Below are 21,180 nucleotides of genomic sequence, written 5' to 3' on the forward strand. Positions count from 1 at the left end.
CAATGTTAAAATTGTCCAATCTCAAATGCAAACAGTAAATATTATAATATTTACTGTTGAAATGTGTATACACATTTTTAAGATTTGCTTAATATTATTACCATTAGAATCATAATGACAAAACATTGCTGTACAAATATATTATTTTTTTCCCACTATAAATGACTCTCAAAAATGACTTTCAAAATGTCAGATTTGACTTACCGCTTTTCCTCATGAGGGTCGCGGGGGTTCTGGAGCCTATCCCAGCTGTCTTCGGACAAGAGACGGGGTACACCCTGGACTGGTCGCTCAATACTTTTGTTGATGTAGTGTAGAAGGTGCTGATTCGGGGGAAGAGAGCTGTCCTTGGTTCTTAAATTGGGGTCACATGTTCTACTTCTTATTATTCATTCATTCATTTTCTACCTCTTATCCTCACGAGGGTCACGGGGGCATGCTGGAGCCTATCCCAGCTGTCTTTGGGAGAGAGGCGGGGTACACCCTGGACTGGTCGCCAGCCAATCACAGGGCACATATAGACAAACAACCATTCACACTCACATTCATACCTATGGACAATTTGGAGTCGCTAATTAACCTAGCATGTTTTTTGGAATGTGGGAGGAAACCGGAGTACCCGGAGAAAACCCACACATGCAAACTCCACACAGAGATGGCCGAGGGTGGAATTGAACCCTGGTCTCCTAGCTGTGAGGTCTACATGCTAACCACTCGCCCCCGTGCAGCCCACTTACTAGTATATTAATTCAAAACAGTTTTAAAATACAAAAGCAATGGCACCAAATTAATGCATGACCTCTTCGGGGGATATACTTGACCCTTTGGAACAAATGTATGCTTCTAGCTTTGGGTCCTTTGGGATGAACTGGAGCAGAGATTGCGACCTCTGACCTCACAAAGGACAAATGAAACACAAGCTCTTATAGCTGTAAAGGTAGACCAGCTGCATAATTTCTTCCATTTTTCATGCGTAATAACAAGGTGGTCCAGTACCTTCTTCATATGGAATGTTGTTTCTCTCTGATTTATTTAATGCCGACATAGCTAGTAAATTGACAGGCAACCTTTGGCTGGTAAATACCAATGACTCCATATTGGAAGAGTCATGTGTAAAGTGCTTGTAGGAAGTAAATGTTATCTTCTGGACACATGAGGACAAGATTTCGGCTTCAGGGATTGATTCGACTATGTTTATTTTTGTGCTTGTAGGTTGCATTGCTTCACACTGAGAGCTGTGGCTCATATTTTGGTGACCCTATTTTTCATCAATTGAAGTTTTTTTTTTTTTTTTGGCTCCGCTATGTGTGCCTTATGATGTGTTGTATGTACTTCAGGTGCTCCATTGTACTATAGCATCACTTCCATGTTGTTGTGGACTTTCAGCTGTCTTGCAGACGGTCCAAAGATCACAAAGAAGCTCTTGTTCTATAGTTTCTTTGTATATTTGCTCAAATGAGATAACGTACCTAATGTTGTGTCCAGTTAGTGTAGCTTCTTCCTTCAGGGGGCATGTCCTCCCGATACACCACGGGAGGGGTGTCCAAAGTGTGGCAGTTCATTTGCTAACCAGAGAAGGTTTTTATCTGGAAGCTCTAATCACAGCTCTATTCACCCCTCCCTCCAATTAGATTATAATAATCAAAATATATTACAAATATCAAATATTTCACTGTGTGCAGTGAATCTTTCAAATTTAACACAGATAGCAATATGAGTTTCACATTTTTAATTCAACTACTGAACTAAAAGAACTTCTCAAAAATGCAAACATATCTCATTTATCACTGTTAATCCATATCTAGATCCACCTGGGATGAGTGAAATTTCCACAAAATAGGAGTAAATCAGCCATATATGTCACAACTTCTTAGCCGGTTGGATCCAGTATACATTTATTTGACCCACAATCATCCAACAGGCAATTCAGGTCAGAGGTCGAGGTCAGAAACAGTTCGTTGGGCTACTGTGTGCCAGGCGAATCCATGAGACAAACAAGGAAAAAATAAAGAGAGTAGCAAATGCTTAGCGAACTTACTAAGGATTCAAACCTAGGAATCTGCGTGCGGGCAGGAAGGGTCAGGAAGGTGTGACTCGATTCAAACAGAGGAACGAATAGAAAACAGAAACAACAGAAGCAGAAGAGGTAAAGAGCTAAAGTTATTACAGGTGTGTCACTCAGGACCAGGGACAGAGGTGTCTATGACCACATATGCTTATAAATACAGACAGGAAGTGGATTTCTTATAGGGATTATGGGTCAGTTGTGAGAGAATAATTACAGACAGGAAGTGGATTTCTTTTAGGGATTATGGGTCAGTTGTGAGAGAATTCACACTTGCAATAAAAGCCTTTTGTTGTGGCGATCAGGTGTGTATGTCTCACCCATATCGAACCTATAGAAAAATATCAAGTGGCTCAAGAATCCTTTGGATTTTTTCTCTTAATAGACATTTTGGACACTCCTACATACCAACCAAGTTTATATTTAATATTTTGTTTTTTTTAATAATCCCATAATACAATGCTGTGTTTTCTTCCTGTTTTGGTGCTTTAGGTTTAAGGGAATCATAAATCATCTAGTGAGTGGATGGATACATGGATGGATGCTAAGCCCCTACCAACTGGTGAGTGAGTACTCAGGAAGCACTATGGTGATGCTGATGATGATGATGTGTGGATATGGAGTACAGAGAGGATGCCCGGCTCCAGCTCTTGAACCAACACTGACATCTGCGCTTTTTTTTTTGTTTTTGTTTTGACGTCATCCTCCTCCCTCTTCTTTTTCATTGCCTGCAAATCATGTTTTTTTTCCCCCTCACACAAATACACTAAAGGATGTTTTTTTTTTCCTGCACGTTTTTCGTCTCCCCGCCAACGTCGCATTGACTTGCACGATGCTTCTCAGTCAGGAGTCTGCGCCGAGCAGCGCTGTTTATCCGAAAAAAATGGAAGAGCTCCCACATCAAGGGGAAGGCGTCAATCTGGAGAAAGGCGTCTGAATTCTTGATTTTTCAACCCATCGTACGTTGACACATCTGGGAAGAGATTTTTTTTTTTTCCCCCTTTCCATCCTTTGAACTCACGCCCTCTCTCTGTGGCGCCTTAGCAGGACAGCTGTGTCATCAACAACCGGCGTGGTTTTGTTGTTGTCTCATCCGGGAGCCGCTTGGCTGCGTCTGCGCCAGCCCTCGGCTATAGCAACACCAAGGTAGGTCTCACCTTCAATTATTACCCTCTTTTTGCGCCATAAATCACTCACTCGCGTGATGTCGTCGTCAAAAACGCGCCTTTTTAAACGGCGGTAGACGGGATGTGCACACACCGCCTCGCTTGCGTTGCTGCTGCGGAGGTAGCGTCGCAGCAGGGGCCTTTTTTTTTTTTTTTTTTTTTTTTTAAAAACAGCCTTTTTGCAACAAACAACAGCATGACAGCGGCGTATTTTGCGTGCATGATATCCACTATTCAACCCTGAAGCCCCCCCACGGCACTGTAGTGAATATTAATCCTTTATTATTTTGTTACAAAATAGCGCTCACTTAAAAGCCCCGCGAGTGAAGTCGTGACGAAGCCCCCCCTTATGAATATTTCACCCCAAAACAAGCTCCTCCATCAGCTGAGCGGTGATGCCCGAGCGTGCACGCCGCCAGGAAGCAAACACCAGGCGGGTTGTGCGCGCTCATCGGCGTGCGTGTGCGCGCTCGGAGCATTCTGCAAAGCCCATGATGAAAAACATCTGCATGTTTACGCATGATAAAAGCATGGCAGGATGCTAGTGTAGTGTAGTGTAGTGTAGTGTCGTGCGTGTGCATGTCGCGATAGTCACTCCAGTTGTGTGTATGTGTGTGTGTGTGTGTGTGTGTGTGTGTGTGTGTGTAGCCAGGTGAGGATGTGCTGGCACGTCTGGGAATAAACACACAACATGATTGATATAAGCAGTATGGTGCTTATGTTTTTTTATATATTTTGATTTATTTTGAAAGTTCCACTCGAACCCTGGTGGTGTGGCTGTGGATTAAATGTGAAATTAATGACTGTCAGCAGCACTTTTTTTTTTTTTTTGTTTTTTTTTCACGGGCGTGACAGTTCACCAGATCACCACAGGCTTAACAGAAGTCCCCTCCCCTGTGATATGTTTATCGCTAATGCACATGGCACACTCTTTACCTGGAGTGACTAGACATTGCATGTGGATATTATACAGGAATGTAATGGTATGTAACATAATCTGGCCTGCTGGATTGTTCACTCTCACTTTGACCTTGAGGCTGAATTGAAAATAAGAATAGAATTAGGCTGAGATAAGCAGGGACGTGTTTGTGTGCCAGTGCGGGTGCCGTTCATCATGTTGCTGGAGGAGAGAGGATGTGTCTTTGGTGGCTGGCTGGGTGGGGGGGTCAATGAGTGCAGGCTGTTTTAGGAATCCAATGCGGAGGGAAGTCTGCATGCTTCCAGAGTCTCTAAATGAGCACAGTCAATGAAGACGGAACGTGCCTTGTAGTAAACCCCTCGTCCTTGAGGATTTAGCCTGTTAAATCCAAATGTAGACATTTTCAAAGACGACCTGCAGCAGGAAGCTTTAAGGTGGAACACCCACCTCAAATTTGTTTGTGTTGTCACCCAATTTCCTTCTAGTAAGTATTATAAAAATAAGGTAACTCCAATAGTCGTATCTTTACTGACCTGGTTAATTTGTTATCCCAGCTGTCTTTGGGCGAGAGGCGGGGTACACCCTGGGGCACATATAGACAAACAACCATTCACACTCACATTCATACCTACGGACAATTTGGAGTCGCTAATTAACCTAGCATGTTTTTGGAATGTGGGAGGAAACCGGAGTACCCGGAGAAAACCCACGCATGCACTAATTGTTGCTAGACCGGTTGTGTCCCAAAGGGCGGCCTGGGAGACGACAAAAATGGGGAAAAACTGTGCAAAAATAACTAATAATAAGTAATAACTAACTAGGCGGTCTAGTGGTTAGCACGCAGACCTCACAGCTAGGAGACCAGGGTTCAATCGCACCCTCGGGCATCTCTGTGTGGAGTTTGTATGTTCTCTCCGGGTACTCCGGTTTCCTCCCACATTCCAAAAACATGCTAGGTTAATTGGCGACTCGAAATTGTCCATAGGTATGAATGTGAGTGTGAATGGTTGTTTGTCTATATGTGCCCTGTGATTGGCTGGCAACCAGTGTAGGGTCCAGGGTGGGACAGGCTCCAGCACCCCCACGACCCTTGTGAGGATCCACATTCAGCCCCTCTGAGTGCAAAAAGATGGCCACCTGTTGCTCCTCCTGTATCAACACTGACCTGTGTGTAATGTGGAGCCGAGTCACAATCACGTAGTTGTTACGCGTGGACTGTTAAAATGCAATCCTTTTTTTCTTCTTCAAAGCATCCACTTTTCCTTCCAGTCCACCAATTTGTTCACGCAGCTTCTTAATGTTTCATTAAGGATCTCATGTCGTTGTGTTGTTGATCTATTTTGTTGTTTAGCGCCTTGCTATTTACAGAGCTCTTCATCCTCATGTCGTTAATCTCCCTGCAAACTTCAGAACTCTCCTTCCTGGTGTCATTCAACATCAACATTTATCTTGAAATAGTTTTTTTTAGATTGTACATAATGTGTGTCGCTATGCAAATCCAAGTGAAAGACTTTTCTGGATTGGAAGCATCTTTCCGTATATCCATGCCTCGTGTCAGTCAGTAGTCAAGAGTAATGATGCGTGCTAATGATTTCCTTCAGGCAACTCATCTTTGTTCATTTCCTGCGTTTTTCCTCTCATTACTGTTTTTCAAAGTCATTTTCACGGTGCCATGCAAAATGAATAACACGGAGGCGTCAACACTTTTTACAGTCTTGTCGGCGGTGGTGTCCTGGAATGTAGGATGATCAGTGTGCCTTCAGGAACATTTCAAGAAGGTTCCCTGAGCACATGATATTAGTGTAGCTGCATTTGAATGATGGATAAGTGGAGGATTTACAGTAAAGTCTCATTATATCGATATTCTCGGGAGTCGGAAAAAATACCGATATAACCGGACTATCCATATATCCGATCCTGCGCCGAACTGCATTAAAAGTGGGCGGATCTTTGATATGGCATGTAATTTTCTCCTTGAGTTCATGGATTGCGTATCTAGCATGCTTTTGTACTACAATACATTTTGTACTACAGTAAATAAAAATAAACTTACGCTGTAGTGATTACCGGTTACCGGGACATAATTCACCCCGGAACTATCGATAGGGAAGGTGTTGCCACCCGGAGGGGTAGGCGCGAGGGACGGGTGTTTTCCGCTGTGTGTGCTGCACTCTGGTGGTGGAAGTGTGAAAAATAAAGTTGACTGGAAGCAGCCGTTCGCCGTGTTCTTTTTTGGTATTGAAATCCTTAAGCAAAGATTGATTTAAGCTGCTTTTGTATCGATATAAGCAGACCAAATTGGCTGGCGGGAGATGAAAAGGGCATCGTAGTAACCGGATTATCATAATAACCGTGTATCGTACTAACGGAGCTAATTATATCATAAAAGACTAGAAATTTGCCGGGAAATGAAAATAGTATCGTAATAAGTAGTAATTCGTTTTAACGGATATCGATATAACAAGACTTTACTGTAGTTACATTTCTGACAGTAAATCAGTGCCAAGGTCCTTGAATATTTCCTTTTTGGTGTGTGGCAAGAAAGTTCAAATTTAACTCTGCATGCCAGTGTGTGCCTGGAGCTGAAGTGAAAGAACATTATGGTCTGTCTAACAAGCATTCCAAAGTGCTAATTCATTGGTGTGTGTGTGTGTGTGTGTGTGTGTGGCCTTTCCTAAAAGGTCACAGCAAAGCAGAGAAGTATTAGCTTTATACAAGAGTGTGTGAAACAGGTGACTTTGCATGCTTTAAAACACAAATGTCAATGTAATGGTAGAAAATGGGATGCAAATGTCACAGCAATTTTCATTTGGATGCAAAATGCAGAAAGTTAGTGGCCTGCCCGAGCAATAGAACATGCAAATTGTCCTAACTGATCACAATGATCAACGCCCCCCCCTCCCACCCACATGTTTATATCATGCAGTAGCATCTTCCACGATCCCTGCTAAACCGTTTGTTGGTACATGTTGTCCTCTCCTGCAAGGAGATCCACATGCTTTTTTTTTTTTTTTTCCATAACTTGAACAGGATCCTTGGAGTGCAGCTTCAACTCTCTTTGAACCGTATCATCTTTAAAAGCTCTGACAACAGAAGCACCCCCACCTCCCTCTCATTCAAGCTTTAGGCCCATGCTCTCCAGTGCATTTCCTGTTCCACTCAAGAGGTTTTTTTTTGTTTTTTTTTAAACTCAAAAGCTTTTTGGAGGTTTCATCTTCATCTACAGATTTCTCCCCATGTAGCTGTAGAAAGTCAATTGGTGTCACGCTTTTTGTATTAGTTATTTCTCAGCTACCGCTTGTGTCCTTGAAGGGTTTTTATTGTTTGGTTGTACCTGTCTGATCATGTTTTGGCTTTCCCCATCGGGAATTGCCACAGCGAGGCAATTACATGTTTGATTTCGGTTTAGTTTTGACCTCCTTCCCTCCTGTTTATCCAAGCTTGGGACCGCCACTGGACATCTCCTGGGATTGGACTCAAAGTGGACATTTTTGGAGTGCCCAAACAAAGCAACCTATATGTTGCTGACTCACTGTCCATTCATTTTGTATTGATGCTGACTACTAAATAATCTGCCATGGGGCCAAAGAAGGTTACAAGCACCAGCTTTTTGATTGGAAAAAAAAAGGTGGTGAGACAGTGGCTTGCAGGTCATCCAGAAACCGGAAGGTTGGCCTGTTGATTCTGGTGAGACCGTTTGGTCTAGAGACAGTGCCACTGAGGAAAAGACAAGAAACAGAACTGGAGGTAGCAGAGATGAGGATGCTGAGGTTCTCATTGGGAGTGACCAGGATGGATAGGATCAGGAGCGAGTATATCAGAGGGACATTACATGTTAGAAGCCTTGGAGATAAAGTCCTTTAGGCCAGACTGAGATGGTCGGGACATGTCCAGAGGAGAGATAGTGAATATATTGGTAGAAGGATGCTGCCAGGTAGGAGGCGTAGAGGAAGACCAAAGAGGAGGTTCATGGATGTAGCGAAGGAGGACATGAGGGTAGTTGTTTAGAGACAGAAGACAGGGTTGGATGGAGGAGATTGATTTGCTGTGGCGACCTTTGAACTTGAAGGGAAAAGCCCAAAGAAAAAGAACAAGCTCTCCAACAAATCACTGGTGGAGTCACACAAACTATTCCAGGGCTGCTGTGGATACGGATATAGTTTACCACCGTCAGCATGTGACTAAGGAGTGAGTGAATTATGGGTTCACTTCATTGTGAAGCGCTTTGGGTACCTCGAAAAGCACCTTTATTATTATTATTAATATTATTATTATTATTAGCCAGCGGAGGTCTGTGCCTGACTGAGCAGTCTTGTCGTTATTTTTATGACACTAATGTCTTTCCTGTTGCTCGTCACATGATCATGTGTTCTACTCGCGCACAATAGTAAGTAGTCTTGAGGGTATGCTCATCACCTGTCGTTTGTCACACTTAGTAGCTTTTGATCGTACAGGAACCAGCAGGGATCGGCCAAGTGAGACCCTACATGTCCAATACAGTATAAACCTTAAAAGGGTCTTTTTAAGGCCTAATGTATTGATGCAGTCTCTTCATAGAACACATCCTTATGCATGTGATGTGCTACTGTATTTTTATGTTATGTCCAGAGGCCCTTGGTCTAAGGAGACGTGATGTGTACTGGATGTAACCACATGAATGAGTGGTAGAGCTGTGTGTGGGAATGTGTGTGTGGGCTACCAACACTCTGACTTGTATTTTGTGGGGGCTTTTTGAGCACAAGGAGTGGGATGAGTCCAATGTTGGAAGTTCACTTGTGGCCTACCTGGCGAGATAATCACACCAACGCTTCTGCTCCTTGTTTCAATCAGGACTAGAATGAGTCAAGTGCCCAGAAAGGCATATTCAAATACAGTAAAGTCTCGTTATATCGATATTGTCGGGAGTCGGAAAAAATATCAATATAACCGGACTGTCGATATATCCGATCCTGCGCCGAACTGCATTAAAAGTGGGCAATAATGCACTCGACATTGTTCTATAGTATAGATTGTTGCAAAGATTGATTTAAGCTGCTTTTGTATCGATATAAGCAGACCAAATTGGCTGGCGGGAGATGAAAAGGGCATCGTAGTAACCGGATTATCATAATAACCGGGTATCGTACTAACGGAACTAATTATATCATAAAAGACTAGAAATTTGCTGGGAAATGAAAATAGTATCGTAATAAGCAGTACTTCGATATAACCAAACACATGCCTGCAACAGAAGAACCAACTGACATAGCATACACACCTATTCCAACGAAGACACAAGCGTACAAATACATGTATTTAATTGTGTTGTATTCAGATATCTTTTTATCGCTTGCAATAATCACTGTTTTTCATATGTACATGCTGGCGTTCGTTGGTTCTTCTGTTGCAGGCATGTGTTTGGCCAGCTATGTGGGGCGGGTTGAGCATGACCTGTGAACCAGGAAGTGCGGGAATCGGTGTGTGTGCTGCGCTCTGGTGGTGGAAGTGTGAAAAATAAAGTTGACTGGAAGCAGCCGTTCGCCGTGTTCTTTTTTTGGTATTGAAATCCTTAAGCAAAGATTATTGCCCACTTTTAATGCAGTTCGGCGCAGGATCGGATATATGGATAGTCCGGTTATATCGATATTTTTTCTGACTCCCGAGAATATCGATATAACGAGACTTTACTGTAATCCAGTTTATTACTTTAAAAGTAACACTGTACTAGCATTACACATCATTACTGATGTCATAATGATAAAACACTGACACATAGAAATCCATGATGTCTTGTCAGTCAACAGTAGCGTGAATCACACCATATCTTGTTTTCAGACATAAACGCGACATATTTAAACATGTTTGTAGTTTCCCTGCGAAGTGAAGTTAAGGACTGTACGCCAAATCACAGCTTGATGCTCCACAGTTGAAATGAGATGAATGGAGTCCAGTGAAAGCTGCTATGTGAGGGAGAAAATCAAGTTTGTAAAGATGCTCAGCTGATCCGTGTTTTCCTTCGGGCTGTTGGGATTTGCTTAATTATGGCTGAATAGTTGATGAGGTTTGATGGCGGGGTGGCGGTACCGAGCACTCCTGCACACTTCGAGGGGGCAGCCGGTACAAGAAAGCAGTGAAACCATCAGTTTAGGCTTCCCGAATTCAGTCGGATGCAGTTTTATTTGTTCAGGGCGAGCCAACAGGAAGGCAGGCGATATTGTTTTGGTAAGCAGGGACTCAGTGGAGTTGTCATCCACCAGCACAGAGAAGGTTTTTTGGCACTTCCCCCTGCAGCGCTACCTTGTCACGTGACCCTTTCTTTGTTGTTGATCTGCTGTTTTTGGTCCACACATCCAAACGTACGGTCAGCTTTGGACAGTTTGACAGAAACAACACAAACAGCAGCCGCACATTCTGAGGCCCTAAAAACGTCTTCTCTTTTAAATTCATTGTCTTGTTTTCTTCTCCGAGCCTCTCCTGACCCCGCTCCCCCATGCCAAGGTCTACCCTGGGTGCTTTGCCTTCTCTGTGATATGATGCGACATTTCAACAACACTTGTGCGTGCGACACAGAAAGTAAACAACATAGTGCATGAGAATGCGCCCAGTGTTGTATAAGCATCATACGCTATATGCTAAGTGCAGCCTGTCACCGTGGTTACAGGGAAATATGCAAGACATCATACCTCTTTTAGAACGGACAATGTCAGAACGGTGGATGCTTTGTTTGGTTATGCCAGGGGTGGGCAAACTACGGCCCGGGGGCCACATCCGGCCCGCCAAGTGTTTGAATACGGCCCGCCCAATCTTTCCAAAGTATTTCATTTAAACTCAACATACAACCTGGCATCATGGCCTGAGCCAACCTTTTGATGGTTTTATCAATTTCGTTTTTTGACATGGTCTGTTGTTTACAAAGTGCTCCTGAAAAAAGGGACACAAGCACATAATAATAATAATAATAATAATTATTATTATTATTAGATTATTATTATCAGATTATTATTATTAGATTATTAGATTATTAGATTATTAGATTATTAGATTATTAGATTATTAGATTATTATAATTATTATAATTATTATTAGAATTATTATGATTATTATAATTATTAGATTAATGCTAATTATTATATTAATTATATATAATATTATTGTTATATTTGCATATTTTACATAATAATAATATATTAATTATTAATTTAATTTTATTGTAATTATTATAATATTTTATTATTTTTAAAATATTTAAATATAAATATAAAATAATAAATAATAATAGCAGATTGCATGACAATTTTACAGATACAATAATACCAGGTGGACTGTTACGTGTAAAACATATATAGTCTGCAACACAGCGTCTCTCAGTGGTGCTTTGAACAGACAGTGTGAGTAAAGTTTTCCGTTAATATGCTGAGGCTGCATTTTCTATCTAGTGTGTATCATTTTATGAGGACACAACAGGCTGTCTGTGGTTGTTTTTTTTTTTTTTATTTTACGAGCCTATGCGGGCTTTTAATATTTGTCACCAGATTGCTTTAAAACACTTGAAAGGAGTCAAATTGCATGTTGGGTGCTATAAATTTATACATGTTGTTAGGTCTGCATTGAAATTAAAAGCCAAGCACACCCTTGACAGTACCCCCCCCCCACCTGAGAATGCCTTGCTGTACATATTATAGAGAACAATTATATTGTTAATAGCAGAAAACTGATACATAATGCTCTGCATGGGGACCGAGTGGTTAGCGTGCAGGCCTCACAGCTAGGAGACCCGAGTTCAATTCCACCTTCGGCCATCTCTGTACGGAGTTTGCATGTTCTCCCCGTGCATGCGTGGGTTTTCTCCGGGTACTCCGGTTTCCTCCCACATTCCAAAAATTTTATATGGAAGAGTACTGTAAATAGTGCATGTTGAATACAGGAAGTGAACAAATGTATTAGCAATATTTGGGCATGTGGAATTGTGAATTGTAACATGACGTATTCCAATGTCACCTGTATGCATGTTTGAAATAAATTACAATTTTAATGCTTGAAAATGTTGCAAAAATACAAAAAAAAGTTGCTTCAATATTCATATCTGTGCACTATTAATAAGTCACATTCAACCACAAAACAGTGTGATTTATTAATTAACATTTTTCAAAAAACAAGCTAGCGCGCAGTCCACACAGCAAGGATGCCCCGTGTTTGATTCCCCGCTTGCGCATCTCTGTGTGGAGTTTGCATGTTCTCCTCCCCGTGCATGCGTGACTTTTATTCCTAGAACTTAACTCAACTTAAAAATACACGAACGTTGAGTCAGCACTTGTTTCTGCAGAAATAAAAAACAATTTTTTGTCCAAACTAGCTGTTTCCCTCCTGTACAGGCGATGTGCTTTATATACTATACGTATATATCATGAACAGTGGTTGCTATGCTAGCGTGGTTGCTATAGGTTACAGATGCTATCTCTAGGTTAAAGTGCTTTGCGGTCTTCCCTTGCAGGGATGATGACATGCAAATGATGGAGGGAAGTTTTTACGCTAGCATCATCATGTATGACGGGGATGGCGGTGGTGGCTTTGTGCATATTCAGTAGCCAGGAAGGAGATGCATGGCAGACAGTGTTGCTAAGAGACCACACACAGCGACTAGTGTGAGAGGCTTGATTGCGCCTCCCTCCCCCATTCTTGTACGATAGCTACTCTCTATATTCCCTATATTTTCTCCCGTTTGCTTATTCCTAATTTCTTGTATATTCCAGATCTCAATATTCCCTGTCTCCAATAGCTTTGAACATAATCTGCATAGTTTAGCCCGCTTTTTACCCCGTGGCTCCATGTTTATTGGCTTCCCCCCATTTTTTTTTTTTTTACCCCTCCCCTTCTCTTCTCTGCTGCTTTGCTGCTCTTCCTCTTTTTGGCTGTGGGTTTTAAGCAGCTCAGTCTTCTCCTGAGCGGTTCTCTCCCTCCTGCATCCTTGCTGCTGCCCCCCCCACCCCACCCCCCTTCTCCTCTCTTTGGTTAATACTCTAGACTGAGCTGCAGCATTTTGTCTGGATTCTGCGAGTTTTGCAGTGAGGCTGGGATGTCGAATTCCAGAGATTAGCAAAATAAAATTGCAGCGGGTTACAGAGAATAGAACAGTAGGAAATTCAAGGAACACTCTACTCCAATCGAATTACAGTAAAGTCTCGTTATATCGATATCGGTTATATCGAAGTACTGCTTATTACGATACTGTTTTCATTTCCCGGCAAATTTCTAGTCTTTTATGATATAATTAGTTCCGTTAGTACGATACCCGGTTATTATGATAATCTGGTTACTATGATGCCCTTTTCATCTCCCGCCAGCCAATTTGGTCTGCTTATATCGATACAAAAGCAGCTTAAATCAATCTTTGCTTAAGGATTTCAATACCAAAAAAGAACACGGCGAACGGCTGCTTCCAGTCAACTTTATTTTTCACACTTCCACCACCAGAGTGCAGCACACACACCGATTCCCGCACTTCCTGGTTCACAGGTCATGCTCAACCCGCCCCACATAGCTGGCCAAACACATGCCTGCAACAGAAGAACCAACTGACATAGCATACACACCTATTCCAACGAAGACACAAGCGTACAAATACATGTATTTAATTGTGTTGTATTCAGATATCTTTTTATCGCTTGCAATAATCACTGTTTTTCATATGTACATGCTGGCGTTCGTTGGTTCTTCTGTTGCAGGCATGTGTTTGGCCAGCTATGTGGGGCGGGTTGAGCATGACCTGTGAACCAGGAAGTGCGGGAATCGGTGTGTGTGCTGTGCTCTGGTGGTGGAAGTGTGAAAAATAAAGTTGACTGGAAGCAGCCGTTCGCCGTGTTCTTTTTTGGTATTGAAATCCTTAAGCAAAGATTGATTTAAGCTGCTTTTATTATTGCCCACTTTTAATGCAGTTCGGCGCAGGATCGGATATATCGACAGTCCGGTTATATCGATATTTTTTCCGACTCCCGACAATATCGATATAACGAGACTTTACTATATTAGACTCAAATGACATATTTTGCATCCTATCACATGCTCAAAGTGCATAGTTACTTTATGTTATTGCCAAGGATCAGAATTGCTGGGTTTATTCAACGCAGGACAAAGACATCCGAGTGTTATAAATATACTAGTGAATGATGGAGGTCATCATGCAATACTGAATCCAAAATATATATACTATATCCATCACATTGAAATACACACAGTCAAACCTCAGTTGTATGATTTTTCTTTCCAACAGTTTGCCTTGGTTTTCATACACTTTTCATACAACATTGGTAGTCACATGCCTTGTTCTGTATTGTTACATCAAGTTGAGTGGCCCAAAAAAGTTATTTTTATTGGGTGTGACTGCCAAATAACACACCATGGGGCAAAAAGACAGTTGCATGTGCGAGCAATTTGATAACAAAAATCACACACAATATTGAATTCCATCAAGAAGTTTGCATCAAGAATAATTAAAACTACAAGTATACTCCATAAATTTTCTATAACATTAATTTCATTTAGGTTATTTTCTATGGGAAAAAATTGCCTTGGTTTTCTGTCTGACCTTTTACAATGATTTAATAACAAAAACTAGGTATGCTCCGATCGATCGGCCACCAACTAGTATCAGCTGATTTCCAGAAAAAAAAATATGATCCGCATATAACGATAAATTTCAATGACATTTCTTCTTCTTTTGCTTTGGGCTTTTCCTTCAGGGGTCACCACAGCAAATCAATGTCCTCCATCCAACCCTGTCTTCTGCATCTGTCTCTCTCACACCAACTACCCTCATGTCCTCCTTCACTACATCCATAAACCTCCTCTTTGGTCTTCCTCTACGCCTCCTACCTGGCAGCATCCTTCTACCAATATATTCACTATCTTGTATCTCAGTCTGGCCTCTCTGACTTTATTCGTCAAGGACTCTAACATGTAATGTCCCTCTGATGGATTTGTTCCTGATCCTATCCATCCTGGTCACTCCCAATGAGAACCTCAGCATCCTTATCTCTGCTAGCTCCAGTTCTGCTTCCTGTCTTTTCCTCAGTGGCACTGTCTCTAGACCAAACAACATGGCTGGTCTCACCATAGTTTTGTATACTTTTCCTTTCATTTTAGCCGAAACTCTATCTATCTATCTATCTATCTATCTATCTATCTATCTATCTATCTATCTATCTATCTATCTATCTATCTATCTATCTATCTATCTATCTATTCTATCACACATCACAGACCGTGATGACCGTTCCATCCTGCCTGCACACACTTCTTCACCTCCTTTTCACCATCTCCAGTGTTCTCAACTGTTGACTCCAAGTACTTCAAATTCTCCCCCTTCTGTATCTCTTCTCCCTGTAACCTCACTCTTCCACTTGGGCCCCTCTCATTCACACACATATACTCCGTCTTGCTGCGGCTAATTTTCATTCCTCATTCCTCTCCAGGGCAAACCTCCACTCTTCTAGAATCTCCTCCACCTGTTCTCTACTCTCACTACAAATCACAACGTCATCTGCAAACATCATAGTCCATCAAGAAAAGCGGAAGAATCATCATAGTTCCCATTTACACTAATATAAAATACATTATTTCCCATGTATTTTATAACTCCAAAGCATCCATCCATGTTAACCAATACAGGAGATATCATCCAAGACAATAAGCCATTTGAGACATAATAAATAAAACCTGTGCTTGTACTTATGATGCTATAAATTTGGACAGGAAGAGACGTCAGGGCAAATTGTCCATAGGTATAAATGTGAGTGTGAATGGTTGTTTGACTATATGTATATAATGGAATTCTTCTACTAATATGCCATGAAATTCGAACTGCGGTGTGGTTGGGTACGACCATAACTCCAATATCAAAATAAATACATTATGTAAATGACTATACTTTATGCTTGCATATGTAGATTTATGATCTTTCAATCAATATCAACGCTGGCTTTCTAAAGCAATCTCATTTTCAGTTATTTGCAGCGATATGTTGCTAATATTTGATGAGAATGTTAGGAAATCTGCGGCATATTACAAGCGAATTTTAAAATGTCGTTGCTGCACCATTCAAAGCTGTTTTGCATCTCCTGCTGCATTGCCTGCGTGCACGTGTGCTAAGCAAGTATTGGCGATTTGAGTGGTGTGTGTGTGTGTGTGTGTGTGTGTGTGTGATCTGATTGCTTATGTGCATGAATGAGTCGTCCGCTGAATTGCATGCAGCTCCAGTTCTATGAATCATGGTGCCATCTGCCTCCTGGTTCTAATCAGAGGAACTGAAGCGTCTCCTGACCCTACAGATGTCCCTAAAATTACTAAATGTTGTCATTTGAAGTGATTGTAGGGATTGATGTTCTCCCGGGTTCTCTGGTTCTCGCTGGTCTAGAGACACCAACTTGGACCATTTCATTGCCTGGCTGCCCGCTCAGTTGCCACCATCCCAGAAACTCCAATCAAACCCTATGCCCCCCCCCCCACCACCTTTTAAAAAGATCAAACTACACTTGCAGTTCTCTAACCTAATTAACATTGAGTCAGCAAGCATGGCGACGTCAGCGGTCGGGGGTTGTGGTCAAGGGCCAAGGGATACAAGAATAGAAGACGCAGCACTGACACACTGCATGACACACTCGGACCTGACAAAAGAATTAGACATCAGCACACAACTCAGCGTGCCGCCTGGTCCAGGTAACACAGCCTGATGCTCACACTTTGGATCTGACAGGGCTGTGTCCAGGGTGGTGCCACATTACGGAAATGATCCCTGTAAAGCTTTGTTTCACAGGACTTGAAGGGGCTGTAGTAGCGCTACAACAATTCAGCCATGATGAATCCATGATCAAATGAATGATATTGATAGTACAGTAAAGTCTCGTTATATCGATATTCTCGGGAGTCGGAAAAAATATCGATATAACCGGACTATCCATATATCCGATCCTGCGCCGAACTGCATTAAAAGTGGGCAATAATGCACTCGACATTGTTCTATAGTATAGAACAATGTCTGCTTGGCAGAGAGCCTCAGCTAGGCCATCCCGGGGCCCGCATTGTTCTATAGTATAGAACAATGTCGAGCAGCTTAAATCAATCTTTGCTTAAGGATTTCAATACCAAAAAAGAACACGGCGAATGGCTGCTTCCAGTCAACTTTATTTTTCACACTTCCACCACCAGAGTGCAGCACACACACCGATTCCCGCATTTCCTGGTTCACAGTTCATGGTCAACCTGCCCCACATAGCTGGCCAAACACATGCCTGCAACAGAAGAACCAACTGCGTTCGTGGTTTCTCTCGTGTGTATAGATTCTATACAGGCATGTGTTTGGCCAGCTATGTGGGGCGGGTTGAGCATGACCTGTGAACCAGGAAGTGCGAGAATCGGTGTGTGTGCTGCACTCTGGTGGTGGAAGTGTGAAAAATAAAGTTGACTGGAAGCAGCCGTTCGCCGTGTTCTTTTTTGGTATTGAAATCCTTAAGCAAAGATTGATTTAAGCTGCTTTTGTATCGATATAAGCAGACCAAATTGGCTGGCGGGAGATGAAAAGGGCATCGTAGTAACCGGATTATCATAATAACCGGGTATCGTACTAACGGAACTAATTATATCATAAAAGACTAGAAATTTGCCACGAAATGAAAATAGTATCGTAATAAGTAGTAATTCGTTATAACTGATATCGATATAATGAGACTTTACTGTATTTTGGCTTTTGATTGATTGTTTTTCTCCTAAATATCCTCTCATTGTGATTAGTTAGCTATGACACTCATTTGTCATATGACACAGCATTTGGTTTTTTTGCATCTTTGATGCACAAAATGTATGAAAATGCAATATCCTGCAAATTTTTCCCAAGCTCGCTTTTCCCAAGATAGAAATTGTAAATGGATTGCGCATACACCAGAGATTTATCATAGCGGTAGAATGTAAAGATGATGAATGTTTCATGCTTGGTTCATGCTTCTTGCATTCAGATCACATTCAAAGGGAATTCACATGCAAAGGCACAGTCACGTGTCTTCCATGGACAGCACTTATCTCTTTTTAAAAGGTAAAATAGATGTTTGTTTTTAAAAGAAACAATAAAAAAAAGTGTCTGATCGAATCCCTGAACAAAGTGGCATTGCAAAGCCAGAGGCAGCGGAAACCCTTCCAAGTCTCTGTTTCCATTTGCGATGGCAAAACAAACATGCATCAGCTGACAGCTGTGCTTTTCTTAGCCAGTTGCACGATGCATTCCCATGCAGCTACGTGGAAACACTGCTGGGCCCGCCCATATCTGCCCCACAACAAGGCTGACGACTCAGGGCGAGCGTGAGGAGGAAGCTGTGCATGCGCTACATATGACATTCTACATTACTGTCTGCTTGGCAGAGAGCCTCAGCTAGGCCATCCCGGGGCCCGCAGCCAGAGACGCGCTGCAGCTGAGTTACCGTGCTTACTCAAATATTCATAACTGCATAATGAAAGTAAAAATAGTTTCCATGTGATACACTAGAGCAGAGGTAAACAAAACAGAAACCATTATTTCTTTCTATTACGTTGTCACTACCGGCATAACGTGACAGAACCTCGATGGCAGGGGTGTCCAAACTATTTCTACAGGAGCCCGCATGAAGGATGGAGATGGATTTGATATATTCTGCACATTAAAGATCCGGTATCGTTTGGATATACAGTAAAGTCTCGTTATATCGATATTCTCGGGAGTTGGAAAAAATACCGATATAACCGGACTATCCATATATCCGATCCTGCGCCGAACTGCATTAAAAGTGGGCGGATCTTTGATATGGCATGTAATTTTCTCCTTGAGTTCATGGATTGCGTATCTAGCATGCTTTTGTACTACAATACATTTTGTACTACAGTAAATAAAAATAAACTTACGCTGTAGTGATTAACGGTTACCGGGACATAATTCACCCCAGAACTATCGATAGGGAAGGTGTTGCCACCCGGAGGGGTAGGCGCGAGGGACGGGTGTTTTCCGCTGTGTGTGCTGCACTCTGGTGGTGGAAGTGTGAAAAATAAAGTTGACTGGAAGCAGCCGTTCGCCGTGTTCTTTTTTGGTATTGAAATCCTTAAGCAAAGATTGATTTAAGCTGCTTTTGTATCGATATAAGCAGACCAAATTGGCTGGCGGGAGATGAAAAGGGCATCCTAGTAACCGGATTATCATAATAACCGGGTATCGTACTAACGGAGCTAATTATATCATAAAAGACTAGAAATTTGCCGGGAAATGAAAATGGTATCGTAATAAGTAGTAATTCGTTTTAACCGATATCGATATAACGAGACTTTACTGTACACTAAACTATATGATTTTAGCTTTCTGTATTAGTGTAATATCTAATAACACATCTCCTTAATAATGCGTTTGTTTTATTTTAAGAGTATGTTGAAGGCGGGCTGCACGGTGTCCATATGTCTGAATGTGAGTGTGAATGGTTGTTTGTCTATATGTGCCCAGTGATTGGCTGGTGACCAGTCCAGGTTGTATCTCACCCAAAGGCAACTGGGATAGGCTCCAGCATACCGCCCCCGACCCCCGAGAGGACAAGCGGCATAGAAAATGGATGGATAGACCCTAATGAGTACAAGTGGTAGACAACATACTGTAGATCAGTACTAATAATAATAATTTAAAAAAATTCAAAAAGTTTTATATACATGCTGGAACCATATAGTAACAGGTACATTCATGATAACTTGCTACATTTTGGTCATCTTAAGCATTACCCGGACTTCTTTCCTGGGCTAACACTACTTTCGTCAACAACAATAGCATGAATGTGAGTGTGAATGGTTGTTTGTCTATATGTGCCCTGTGATTGGCTGGCGACCACTCCCCGCCTCTCGCAAAATGAAATGAATGAATACGTTGAAGGCTAATAAAAAAAAACTGCTCTAAGGTCAAACACAATAATTTGTTTGGATTTTGAAACATCTTCCCCGTTTGGAAATGAAAAAGTATAGAAATATCAAACTCTGCAATATACAGCCCTACCATAGGGTAAAATGTTTAGGCACCCCTTCCATAATTGAACTAGAATGAATATATTCCAGGATAACTGGGGCCATAAAAAAGTACATTAGTGGTAAAATACATGCAATGTTGTATATTAACATAATGACATAACGGTCATACAGATGCAGATAGTACAAGAAGCCACAAATCCATCCGTGCATTCATTTTCTTTCGCTTATCGGGGTCCGGGTCAAGAGGGCGGCAGTCTCGGTGGGAAAGTCCAGACTTTCCACCGGGAGTTGTCAGGCCAGCTGTGAGATAGCATACTCCAAACACCTCACCAGGGAGGCATCCGTGAGGTATCTGGACTAGAGCTCCTCAGCCAATATGTGCAAAGGGAGAGGGAAAAAAACCCCAAAGAATGATATGATGTCTCGTGTGACATCATGCGGCGACGCTGGAGGCCTTTGTTCGAACTCCAAATCGTATGACTGCCAGCACTTTATAGGTTCTGCTGTAAAGTTGTGCTGTAATTAGTTCTCAAAGTCATTACCGTCAATGACTGCCATTGTTTCTTCTCATTCAGGTGAAGTCAACAAGGTGGCCTTGTGACGACACGTCCCATCATCTCTGGCCTCCTTGTGTACCATGAGCTCTGGCTCTGCCCAGGATGTGGCAGTCGAGCATTTCCTGCGTGACATAGAGAGGCGGAGCAAGCGGCTACACTGCGCTGTGATTGGCTGCGAGGTGGAACGACCCCGCAGCGATATGAACCTGCTGTATCGCAAGAGCCGTTTGGATTGGAGGCAGAGGGACCAGGATGGGAGCAAGAAAAGGTGAGATGAGCAGAATTTATATGCAGGATTACACCAGGGTTCATTTCAGTGGGGGATATAAACCTCTTCGCTAGAGTCAGTCAGTTTTATTAGCGAATTTGTATTCCGTACACTACTCAATAAGTCAGGCTTGTTAGCTGGAAAAGACCTGGACACATTTGCATAGCAGCACTTCTTACTTACGTAGCATTGATGAGATAAACTTCTACAGT

At 42.1% G+C, this 21,180-nt stretch overlaps 1 protein-coding gene across 1 annotated transcript in view; it reads left to right on the forward strand.

Moving 5' to 3' along the window:
• The first annotated feature begins 2,553 nt into the window (after positions 1 to 2,553).
• Positions 2,554 to 21,180, forward strand: part of nyap1 (neuronal tyrosine phosphorylated phosphoinositide-3-kinase adaptor 1) — a 37,415-nt gene continuing 18,788 nt past the window's right edge. Inside the window, exons 1-3 of the mRNA XM_078787745.1 lie at positions 2,554 to 3,024; positions 3,113 to 3,211; positions 20,719 to 20,968. Coding sequence (XP_078643871.1) covers positions 20,781 to 20,968 — 188 coding nt within the window. The 5' untranslated portion in view covers positions 2,554 to 3,024; positions 3,113 to 3,211; positions 20,719 to 20,780. The remainder of the gene's footprint in view (positions 3,025 to 3,112; positions 3,212 to 20,718; positions 20,969 to 21,180) is intronic.

The sequence above is a fragment of the Doryrhamphus excisus genome, linkage group LG21 (assembly GCF_037039965.1).
Source record: "Doryrhamphus excisus strain RoL-2023G ecotype Guam linkage group LG21, RoL_Dexc_Guam_v1.1, whole genome shotgun sequence".
Taxonomy (NCBI): domain Eukaryota; kingdom Metazoa; phylum Chordata; class Actinopteri; order Syngnathiformes; family Syngnathidae; genus Doryrhamphus; species Doryrhamphus excisus.